At 41.0% G+C, this 12,853-nt stretch overlaps 1 protein-coding gene across 1 annotated transcript; it reads left to right on the top strand.

Annotated features, from left to right (window-relative positions):
• Positions 1-1,708: 1,708 nt before the first annotated feature.
• On the top strand, positions 1,709-10,579 carry ap3m2 (adaptor related protein complex 3 subunit mu 2). The gene is made up of 9 exons (XM_079270846.1): positions 1,709-1,801; positions 3,399-3,691; positions 3,785-3,956; positions 4,553-4,690; positions 4,931-5,016; positions 5,116-5,249; positions 5,425-5,632; positions 5,833-5,977; positions 9,109-10,579. The coding sequence occupies exons 2-9, from the start codon at positions 3,419-3,421 to the stop codon at positions 9,207-9,209; spliced, it is 1,257 nt and encodes a 418-aa protein (XP_079126972.1). The 5' UTR covers positions 1,709-1,801; positions 3,399-3,418; the 3' UTR covers positions 9,210-10,579.
• Positions 10,580-12,853: the final 2,274 nt, after the last annotated feature.

The raw sequence follows: 12,853 nt of genomic DNA, 5'->3' as shown, positions 1-12,853 counted from the left end.
GTATGTATTTCCATTTATTCAGTTTTTTTTTGTTTTTCTTTCTTAGCAAGTACTTTCAAAGAACTCTGTACATTTTAACATAAAATGAAAATAAATTATGTTGAGCCATTCATGTTTTCCCTGAGCTTTCTAAAGTTTCATCCGTCACCTCAGCGCACTACTTCCAGATTTACTCCAAAGGAATAAAGATGCTTTAATTATGTTGTTGTACTTTTTTAATATTTGTTTTACACATTAGGTAGACGACAATTGTGACAACCTTGCATACGTCAGACAGGTTTGTGGTGTCAGCGACAAGATTTATTCCATCTATTTAAATGCCCCCGAGTATTCTTAACAGTCATACTCTGCTGAGTTACTTTTCTAATGTGTTTCATCAGAGCTGCGTGGGTGTGGTTTGATCACATTTGACTGACTGTGCTGGCAACATAAGCAAACACAACGGTCATTAGCTCTCACACACACACACTCAGCGCTGAACTCTTATTGGTGCACAGAAGTGTGTGATGTCATGTTTTTTCCTACAGATGTCAAACCAGTGAGAAGAGGAAGGTCTAAAACATAAATACAGTTCCAGTTCCAAATTTAGCATAAAGTAGTGTTTTCACTCTTTAAATGCTATTTCAAAGATTTACACCGTTTTTAGTTTGTAGAGAATGCTGTAGTCACATCTTGTTGAAAATCATACAGCTGTGCAGGCCTTTTAAGTTCCATTTTATACGGTTTTACAAAGCTCTATACCACCAGTAATTAATTGATACATTTTACTCCATTGTTGGCATTTATAGTGGACTTTTGGACATTTATGAATTACCGTAGCTTTGACCACTTGTGTCCACTAGATGTCCCCACAGAGTGTGCATGGCGTGTTTAAAATGTATTTTCAAAAAACACATTGTGAGAAGCAAACAAGTCGTTCAATGACTTCTTGTAACATATTTCTATTTTGGACAATAATTACTTTTGCAGAATAATTGAGATCCCCAAACTGTATTTAATGATTCGATCACGTCAGCGACTCAAAGTACTCGCTTCATCAAGAGGTTCTTTATGATCGTATCAGATGGATCAGGCAGATCTCTGATAACTTAGTATTTTGGTTTACATGTCTGATCATTAGTTTCACTAACATTTACTGTAATGGTTTGACTGATTGACACTGAGGGTAGGATTTCTCACCACTTCATTGTTTGCATGTGTATTTAAACTTTGTCTTAAGGGTGTGAGCTGCACTTGGAAAGAAGGTGGGGGACTGCAGCATCCCAAAGTATTCTGTGCAATATTCCTGTTTGCCTTTGCTATTTCATTTTAACCTTGTTTAGGGGGGAAATGTACAATTAGATTTGCTATGTACACAACAAATACAAGATGTCTCATTAATTTTATGCCACAGCTTACTGGGAACGTGTTATGGTCCGTGAAGTTGTATATAAACCATATCTGTAGTGTTTGAATGGAGACTTAACGCCTCAAGATGAAATCTGATACTGGAAACAAAATGTCAGACCAGCTACATCTAACGGCCAATCAGCGAGCAGCTTTACTGGTGTTTACTGTAGCTCTCCATCCACGGTCCAATCACAGCCAAGTCACGAGCCACCAGCTTCCGTATTATTTACCTATCACTCCGCTAAGTGGGCGGGATTTTATAGTCTCTCTTGATTCTGATTGGCTCGCTGTACTGTATCTTACTCGCTTTGAGAGCTTTTTCCACCTAACGGGAAGCGACGACGGCTGCTTAATCTTTCATTGGGAAAAAAAAGGGCGAAAGGCGAGACGAAAACGTTAATAACTGTCTTCGGTAAGTCATTTTTATTGTATTGATTGCCCCGAGTGGTAAGAGGTATGTTTTCAGTTAAATAAGCATCGTTATTTTAAAGTATTTCCTCCCCTTTACCGGGTGACGGGGCTTTTCGTCTGTCATGAGACTGAGAGGCAGGAGGAGGTACTGATCTAGCATCTTGTGTGGAGACGGAGGCCTTACATTGCTATTCAATAGAGGTACGTTAGCTAGATAGTTACTTGTTTAAATGTCTTATGGTTGTAGCAAATGTATGTATCTGAAATATATTCAGGTTCTCGTGGCGCTGAGTTTCATCCGGGTCCGAACTTGATAGCGTTGACGAATATTTAATGAATACTCCAGTGTCATATTTCCCAGCAAACCTTAAATTGACGTAAAGAAGACTTGACGTCAACTAAATAGTCCTGTGTTAGTTAAAGTTAAATCTTGAAACGTAGTTGCCACCGTATGGAGAGAGCAATATGCAAAACACCTTTTTAACGTTTATTTTACATCACTTTTAAATTGACCCATTACACTTTACATTATTTAACGTTACATAGTATAACAGTTACCTACATTATGCACACGGGCGCATTTCAATATGTGGTACTAAAGTAAGCTAGCTGAAGCGCATAGTATGACCACCAACGTGTCACGTGAGGGGAGGAAGGGCTGTCTTTTCAACAGTGGGCGTGGACTTATTGTTGATATTCATTTCATTTTGGACCCAACACTTAATAGAATGCAGACTGAGTTGGGTTATATTGTACGTTTTAAAGTTTAGGTCCTGTTCAAAGATTGTCAAACATTATTGTTTGGAGACTCAGATTATGAAATGATTTCAAAGTACTAGTGCCATTTCATGGGGTCTTTTGAAGTTGTTTTTTACTGTTGATTTAATTACATGCACAAAATCAACACAAATGGCCTTCATTATGTGTATGGAGCCTCCATTCAAAGCAGTGATTGTGTGACTGGTGGCACAGCCATTGGCAATTATTGTGTGTGTGTGCGTGTCATCTTTTTGGCACACACACAGCTTTGTTTTTCAATGTTTGTTTACATTCATAACTACGGCGGCAAACAATGATTCACTTTATTGAATTAAAGCTTTTGAAAATGAGACCTCGGCCTCAATGGATTTTGTCTAAATAATATAGATTGAAAAAAAAGAGAAGCTAACTAGCCAGCTGTTCAACCAGAGCTGAACTACTGATTAATCACTGGATAATAAATTAGTTTTTTGCTTAAAGTAAATGTCTTATCACTTAATTTTATTCTCAGAGTACACCAGAATGCAACATTTTAAAGCTCATATTTAAAATAAAGTTCTCCCGGGGAGCATCCCCCCCGCACCCCCCGACAGGGTTTCGGGTTCGGGTGCTTGTCACCTTCTTCACCTCTTATGAGTTTGCAGGTATGAAAATACGTGTGCTTTGCCTACAATGATAGTGAAAATATCTGCATGTCAGACATTACTAGCCCCTTCTTTGCTAGAAGCTTAACCCTAACCCTTAATTCTTTAAGTACTTTCTTCCCATTTATTTAACTTTATCTCAACATTCTCTCATTTGAACTGCTTTGGTTGTCTCTTCTTTTTATTCTTCGTTAGCCTCTCAGCCTCCAGCCAACATGATCCACAGCCTGTTCCTAGTCAACTCCTCCGGAGACATTTTCCTGGAGAAGCACTGGAAGAGCGTGGTCAGCCGCTCCGTGTGCGACTACTTCTTTGAGGCGCAGGAACGCGCCTCCGAGCCGGAGAACGTCCCACCGGTGATCCCCACGCCGCACCACTATCTTATCAGCGTGCTCAGGCATCGCATCTACTTTGTTGCCGTCATCCAGAGTGAAGTGCCGCCGCTCTTCGTCATCGAGTTTCTGCACAGAGTCGTTGACACGTTTCAGGTTTGGACTCCCAGTTCCACTTTTAGCGGTTAATTTAGCTAAATAATTCATATCTGATTTTAAATACCCATATCCTGTTGTTTTTGATCTCAGGACTATTTTGGAGTGTGTACAGAGGCTGCTATTAAGGACAACGTGGTGGTGGTCTACGAGCTACTGGAGGAGATGCTGGACAACGGATTTCCGCTGGCCACAGAGTCCAACATCCTAAAAGAGCTCATAAAGCCTCCCACCATCCTCCGCACGATGGTCAACACCATCACAGGTACAATCCATGTTCATGTTGACCACAGGGCCTGTAAAAACACTTTAAACATTTAGTAGTCCTCTAAACAGCCCAAGCATTACGTCAAACAATAACAGTGATGTCAGTCACTTAATGCCCGTAATCAACCGAGGAAGTATCATGGTGATATCTATTCGTCTTTTTTTTACCCTATTCACCTGTAGTGTGTTTCAGAATGAATGGAATTTCATGAAACATATCTTTTAAAGGCTCGTTTCTCAAAATAAGTTTTTTCTCACTCCGAGACAAATCTCTTCTTCAGTAGTAAATGCATAAACCCAAACGTTCCCGTTTCATTCTTATCTACAACCTGAAGGTTCTTACAGAGAGGGTTGTTCATGGATCATTCATAGCATCAGTTATTAAACATTTATTAAACATTTTACCCCTAAAAACATGCTGAGTATGGCTTATTTTCTGATTCATGGAGTGATACTGATTCCCTCTGTAGTAACCTTTTTCAAAACCTATTTGAAAAGATAATTATTCATTTGCATATTTAAACAGGCATATTCTGAAAACTTGTGTAAAAGCACTTATTTTGGTATTATTTTACATTGATGTCTGTTTTTCAGGCAGCACCAATGTCGGTGAACAGCTCCCCACAGGCCAGCTGTCAGTGGTGCCGTGGCGACGCACCGGAGTCAAGTACACCAACAACGAGGCCTATTTTGACGTGGTGGAGGAGATCGACGCCATCATCGATAAATCGGGTATCTGCTCTGAACATCCTGCCAGTCAAACAACACACTCTGCCATTGCTTCATTTATATTAATTTGCATGTTTGCAATACAAAAATTCAGTTTATTTCCATATTGGACAACAGCATAGAATATCAGCAGCGTTACTCCACAATTAATAGTGTCTGCATCAAATTGATTTTGTTGTTAATTCCTATGTTGTTTGCTCTCTGTAAATATCTTATATCAACCCTCCTCCTCCTCCTCCTCAGGCTCCACTATTACAGCAGAAATTCAGGGAGTTATTGACGCCTGTGTAAAACTGACAGGCATGCCCGACCTCACTCTCTCATTTATGGTGAGTTCCAAGCCTCTCGTGTAATTTCAAGCATGCACTTTTTTCTTTTCTTTTTTTTTTTACTTCTCCCCAAACCATCCCTCTGCTCCTCTCTCCCAGAATCCTCGGCTGCTGGATGACGTCAGCTTCCACCCGTGTGTTCGGTTCAAGCGCTGGGAAGCTGAGCGGATCCTCTCCTTCATTCCCCCGGATGGAAACTTCCGGTTGCTCTCCTACCACGTCAGCTCTCAGAAGTCAGTACTTTTTACTCCAGGATCATTTTAAGTTTCTTAATGGCAAAGACACATAAAGTTGAATCACCCCTCTGTATATTATCCATGTGGTGTTTTTTTTCAATTGTTGCCAAAATACGGTATGTATAAAATGTATTCCACTATGATGTTGTTTGTTGGCCTGCCTCTACTTCAGCCTGGTGGCGATCCCGGTGTACGTCAAGCACAACATCAGCTTCCGAGAGGGAAGCTCCCAGGGACGCTTTGACCTGACCCTGGGGCCCAAACAGACCATGGGCAAGTCCGTGGAGGCGGTCCTAGTCAGCAGCCAGCTGCCCCGGGGCGTCCTGAACGCCAACCTCAACTCCTCCCAGGGAACACACACCTTTGATCCAGTCACAAAGGTACCTCAACACTGTGTCTGACTGTGTTTGTTATGCCTGAAAGAAGGAAGAAGGGAAGTGTGCATGGACAGGAATGTCTACGTCTCCGTAAATCATGTTCATTTACAGCGATCCTCTCCAGCTTCAACGATGCCACCATTTGATTTAATGCGCTGTAGTGATCCCACATTGGCATCTAAATGTGTTGTTTTTTTGGCTAGATGTTGACATGGGACGTCGGCAAGATCAACCCACAGAAGCTTCCCAGTCTCAAAGGCACCATGAGCCTGCAGGCCGGGGCCTCCAAACCTGACGAGAACCCCACCATCAACATCCAGCTGAAGATCCAACAGATGGCCATCTCAGGTACACACTCACACGTTTAGTCTCACCATCATCACCTTTCTCTGTGAAATATCACGTTTACAATCCTGCTAGACTGTCGCACACAGCGGCCAGTTTCAGTGAGTTAGTCATGTTTTTGCATTGAGAAATATTTGACCTCAACCCCAACAACACACAAGAGAAGCTTTCATCACACGTCCGGCTCAGCTGACAACTGCACAGTGACACGCTGCCCACTAGGTGGCACCGAATGCATCAATACGCCTCCTCACATGACATCAGAGAGTACTCTGTAGGCAGATCTAAGTACTCATTGTATTCATTGTTGTTAACTGAATGTATTAACATGTATTAGTATATGATTGGACTGATGGGGTTTAGTTAGACTTATTACCCAGCATGCCATTACTCTGTACAGCAGCGGTTCCCAAACTTTTTAGGCCGCGCACCCCCTTCTACATCCCAACCGGGTTCGGTCTCTCTCTCTCTCTCTGTCCCTCTCCTCTTTTACGACTGATGGCTTCAGATGTCCCACCTGACAGTTTCCCCGATTTCAGCCAGTTTAGCACGTTTAAATGAATGTTGCTGAATGCATGAAGTTCGCTGTTAGCTGACGTTAGCCGCACAAGCTAGGCTGGCTAGTGTGTACGACTGGCGGCAGGCGGCAAGACTGCCGGAAGGAGCTCAAGTGCATTTATTAAATTGTACATTTTTAATTTTAAATCTTACAAAGGGGATTTTTATAATTCATGTTTTTATTTTGTGAAAAATCCCACTTTTTAAATTAAAATTACATTTCTTTTTTATATTTAATATTATTACACCATCAGATGCCATTACACTTTTCCTCTCGCGCACCCCCTAGAGGCAGCTGGTATTAAAAAGGCTAATTCAACAATATGCATCATTTTCAACAGACAAAATATTTCTTGATCCAGAAGGTTCGGAGTCTTTAACCCTTGTGCATCACAGGGGACATTTTTGTCTCTTAAAATAAAATGTTGTAAGTTCAACCTCAGCTCCTATAATAAGTCTACAATAAACTATAGCCAAAATACAAACACTCAAAATATTCCCATTGAAAGCCATTAAAACAAGTTGTTATCCCACGGGCATCACAGCATAAAATGAAGCGTTCTGTTGTATCAGACTTTCAATCTACAGCCCGACTTCAAACTTGTAGTTTTCACTGTTCTTCACCAGATTGAGCTGTTTCCTCACACCTGTTGTTTCCCTGCTCACCACTAGGGCTGTTGCTGCTGTGCTGTGGAGCGCTGCAGTGTTTGATGCAATGCATCAAAATCAATGTTGTTGATCATAATTGACGTGTATAAAACGTCTCATTTCGTATACAGAACATAATTACACTTTTGTGTTTGACGTCTTCAAAGACAACAGTTAATATGTAAACATTTAAAGGTTTAATATTATGAAAGGTGTCGAATATTTGGTAGTTAAGTCGGTGAAAGTGGAAAAATATGATTAATATATAGTATTTTATACATTTTTAGGAATGGAGCATTTATGTCCTCTAAGGTGTCATGTGAGATTTTTTTTTTCTTTAATCTGAGAAAAAAATTTAATTGCATTAAAATGAATGTTGTATTTAGTATGCAGCAAATAATTCATTTTTTTTCAGCGGCATTACGTAAACAAACGTTAACTAATTTAAAGGGTTAACAATTTGAAAATAATGTATATTTGACAGTTATGATCAGGACTTTTCAAGTTTTTTGAAGGGATGCAGTGCTAGGGTTGTCATGATACCAAAATTATGACTTCGATACGATACCTGCCATAAGTATCACGATACCCGATACTTACGATACCAGGATACGATACGAAACTGATATATTTATCTATAATCGTAATAAATACAACATCTGCACGGTTCCCTTTTTTACCAGCTTGTTCCTGCCCAGCTTTTTGAACACTTAACAAATGGCATTAATATTAATGTTTAACCTCTTCGCATCTTTTGAGCCTCTCTCATATTTCCGCTGGCTTTCAAACACAGCTGAAGGGAACTCTGTCTCTGTGTTGCTGCTGACTCTGCTGGCATCTGTCTGACTGTCTGTGGGAGTGGGTGGATAAACAATGCTTCATTTACTTGCATAGTGAGTTTGATATTTTCACTTCATATTTTATCTTAATTCATGGAATAATTATTTTTCCTAAACTAAAAATAAAAAGAATGAGCTCAAGATCCACCCTCAGGCTCCACCAGCATGGAGCCATTTTGCATCAATTGTGTTTCATTTAGTACACGTTTGTGTGCATTGTGACCTCATGATCATATCGGCTTGTTGTCAAAATAGGCTAAGGCTCCTCGTGTTAGCTGTATATGGGTGAGCTCGGGGGTGTTCATGTTTATAATCACATTTGCTTACCTGTCGTTCTTTGAACTCTTTGAAAGGTTCGGGGTGTCTGTCTGAAAGGTGCTTTACCGTGTTAGACGTGTTGCCTCACTTGGTCTGTGGCTTTGAAACATGTTTTGCAGACGGGTCTCTGTTGGTCAGTGGGCTTTCCTTCACTGTCTGCAATGTCGCCAAAGTACTTCCAGATTTCACTTCTGGCGTCTTTTTTTCTAACAAGCTGCGGACGGTCTGCAAAAGCTCCTGCACTCGCCATGTCTCCCCTGCGATCACTCGCTGTGAGTGAGCGCTGGGTAGCCCCGCCCACTTGCAGTCAATGCCTGCAGGCAGCATGACAGGGAGCAGAACAGTGATTGCGCTCTGATCGCACGCTATTTTAATGAAGTATCGATACTAAAAATATGCAAAATCGTATCGTTTTTAACGTACGGGTACCGCGGTACCTTTTTAGTATCGATACGCCGTGCAACATTAGGATGCACAATGGTTAAGGATTCTGGAAATGCCTTCAGAACAGTTGATAGTGTAAAACTATCATCTTTTTAATATTTCACCAGGTATATCTTGACAGGACAATCAGATGCCTGGAGCTGTCATACTGATCTGAGTTCTGTAGTAGTTGTAGCCTAAAAAGGTCCATAAATGAGCCTCCCACCATCCTCAAACATTCATTTGTTTTGGTGCCGGTGTTTGCTCTTGTCTATTAACACAAGTAAGGTGCACGTCAGAAAGTTTATGTTGTGAAATGTAAATGGGTATTTTATTTCCCCCCAACAGGGCTGAAGGTGAATCGACTGGACATGTACGGTGAGAAGTATAAACCTTTTAAAGGCATCAAATACATGACGAAGGCCGGCAAGTTTCAGGTGCGGACATAAAGACTACTGCTCTGTGACCACTGGACCAAACCACCATGAGACTGAGGGGGGGCGATGCGACGGGGGAAAGGGGGAGTTGGTACATTCCCTGTGTATATGCATTTCAGGATTTAACAAAAAAGGAGGCTCCGTGTAGCGGTTAAGAACGGACCAGTGAGAGCGTCGAGAGAGTGTGAACCTCCGGCCCAACACAACTCATTTACATTTCCACTCATGATTCTAATCTTGAGCCCAAATCAAAACCCAGTTACATGAGACGTTTGTGTTAATACGGCCTTCATCAGGTTCAAACATCTCAAACGCTTTCATTATCAACTGATGCTGTGCTTCTGCGCCTCTCCACACGGTATCGTCTGTGGCATGTTTGTCTGGAAAGATGTGTGCTCGTGACTGTTTTCACACTCCAAACCAGAGATATTGGATGTTGGACCAATACTATTTTAAAATAGAGCTTCTCCTTTAATAAGTTAAGATTGTGTGAGCTGTATGGAATGGCAGAAACTCTGTGTTTGTCCATGTCAAAGGGCCTCAACAATCGATTAAAAGAAGCTATATTATATATTATATCACAAAACGTGTTCCTAAATTGAACAGATCTTGGTCCTGCGCTATTTTGCTCTGATCCTTATTAAAGGGTCCTCATCGCAACCTACCAACAGACACTGATGTCACTGTATTTCATTGCTGTCCTGTCTTCTGTTTTCTCTGTTCTTGAGCTCCTCTCCTCCTCGTCTCAGTACTTTGATCATTCTGTGTGCGGCACTGGAGTCCACACACTGACATGTGGAACCGTCCTCAATCTGCTGGTACAAACATTTCCTTTTTAAAGCAAAGTGAGATGGATGTAGAGCCACTGGAGCTGTTTTATCTATTGATTACTACGAAGGTTTCTGAGAGAATTTCGGGTACATGTTCACCTGTTTTTATTATTATTTATGAATCAAAACAAAGGAGCCGTTTGCTAAAGTAATGTCTCACAGTGTTTCTTGTTTCTGCATACTGATATTCAATTCTTCTTCAAAGCTTTAACTCTACAGCAGCTTGTCATTTTACCATTTTATGACCAAACAGTATCAGGTTTTGTTCTCAACATACAGAAACGTGGCAAAGAATTAATATTTGTAATCCCGTCAATGTGGTCCAAATGATCCAAAATTATTTTCTCAGTGCGTCACACTGTGCATCTTAATATCTAATCAAAACAAACGGAATATATTAAGATATGTATTATGGTGTAGTGGCCAGGTACCTCAGACGAAATGTTGACTGTTTGCATTTTGTGTTTACAGCATTTTGTTTGTGTGTTTGTTCAACAGCCTCCAATGGAGTGTTTACACTGGTGAAAACAATAAAGATTTGATGTGTGAAAACTGAGTGATAACAATTATTATTAAATGTTTGTGATGCTATTGTGAAGCAACATTTTTAATGAACATTGATAATAGCAATTTAATGTATATATATATTTTTATAGTTTTTAGGCATAGACTGTCATGTTTTGAGGTTAATGTCATGTTGTTATTACTTCCTGTAAATGTCTGAGGAGTCATCGTGAGATGAAACGCACAAACGTTTCCTGGTCAAAGAACTACAAATAGATGCAAAGCGGGCTGTGAGCCTCGGATACCTTGTGGTGTGAGGACCCCCATCTGAGAGTTATGATTTAATACGCCATCAGGAAACTGTTGTGCAGCCATAATTACCAGACACGTGAAACTACAATTGTTTCTATTTCATTCTGACTAAACTTTATACACAGTGACTTACAACAGGTCCTTAACTGAACTCATTATATGAATATATTTCAGCTATAATGCGGGGAACCTTTTGTTAGATTAGTGATGGCTGAAATATATATATTTTTAATGAAAACGTTTGACTATATTAATAACAATTAGTGTTTTGGGGTGTCTGGCTTCTATCCCTTGTTCTTCATTGTGTAATGTACACAGGCACTTATGTCTTCATCTAAACCTCCATCTTTTTCACTTCCACAGCTGAGAGGAGTCACAACACTGACCCTTATTAGTATTGAGATAAAAGGCAGCAGAGATACCGGAGCTCTGTCAGCCGGGGTCCTCCTGAGCGGAGCGTGGAAACACACATCTGTGCAGGAGGGAGACGGGACCTCATTCCCTTCATGATGTCACAACATCTGGGTCAGACCCCACGCGTGACATCACAGGAATCTTATTTACCCGTTCTTAAACGAAATACAAAATGGAATTTTAACATCTTAAGAGCCGTTTTAAATAATTACCCCCCAAAACCCCAGCCTCTGATCCAGCTGGCAGGACTCCACTCCATAATTTACTGATGACTTGAACCCCCCCCCCCCCCAAAAGATACGACCTCTCCCTCCCTCTCTCCCCCCCCCCCCCCCCCCCCCCTCCCTCCCTCCCTCCCTCTCTCACCTCTGGCTCCATTGACCAGTTATGTCACTATGGTAGAACTTTTTACCCCGTCGTCTCCACTTTGGTGCACGAGTGGAAATGTGCGCATTTAGCTCTCAGTTTGTGTTGTTGTGCCGTGCAGGTACTTTTGTTACATTTTTATAATTGACTTTCTTTTTGCAAAGCGGGTTGAAGGCCGACGCTGAGAGGAATATCGAAGCATTTGAAGACCGCACTCATCGCGGGTGGTACGTTGTTTCTCTTGTGAATATTATGAATGTGTTTTTTTTGCAGACATGGCTATTGAGTCGAATATTTACCCACTTTTCTTTATTTGTTTGCACAATTTTAAGTAACAACAGCTTCTGAGCTGCATTATTTAGCCATTGGCCTTTAATATCAAACAGCTGTGTAAAGGTGTTATTTATGGTTGACATTAATTATTTTACCAAAATATGAATATGAAGACTTTTCTTGGTGGCCGTTTGACGTATAGGACAACCACTGAGAGACGCCTCTGCAATAGCGCGAGGATTGTCACGCGGATGTAAATTGAAGTGTGTATTCAACACCTGGTTGAAGTGCTGTTTTTGTCACCTAAAGTAATTATCCCCGTGTCCTCACAGCCCTGATGTGTTTTGTGTATTCTGCTTCAATGAGGATTATCTTAATGTAAATCTAATTGCTGTTGATTGTTGTGGCCTGGCCGGGCCCACCTCGCGACGTTTTAGAAGTTCCCCGTGGGTAACCACGTGGACATACAGTAAAAGTCACAACAGAGGCAGAGGGGAGCTTGTTTACACTACTGCCACGCGATTACACCTCGTGCGGAGCGGGCAGAGCGCGTGCTGTTGCTATAGGCAATTTCAATTGCCTGTAGATAATGTTAGCTGAAGTTTAGTTGTGCAATTAGCCACGCGGTGAAGGGACAACATTTCATTAGCTAACGCTACTTTACCTGCGAGGTTACCTTTTAATTGAAGCAGTGTCATAGTGAACAGGTCTAGGAACTGCTAAAGTTTCATATTTAAATAAGCTAGCTTTACACCATGGACCCCCCCATGGTAAATTTGGTCAAATAAGTGATACTTACATTTAACGTTACAAACAAACAACATTAAGTCGTGAGGCAAAAGTGCTATCCTGCTGATTGTTGAAACAGGTCACACCTTAACGTTAGCTTACTAGCAAAGCTGCAAACAAGCTAATGTGAAAAGTTAAAATGTTAACGTTAGCTGGTGTAACACATTT

Source organism: Melanostigma gelatinosum (genome assembly GCF_949748355.1).
Source record: "Melanostigma gelatinosum genome assembly, chromosome: 6".
NCBI classification, from domain to species: domain Eukaryota; kingdom Metazoa; phylum Chordata; class Actinopteri; order Perciformes; family Zoarcidae; genus Melanostigma; species Melanostigma gelatinosum.
This window is presented reverse-complemented; position numbering and strand designations above follow the sequence as displayed.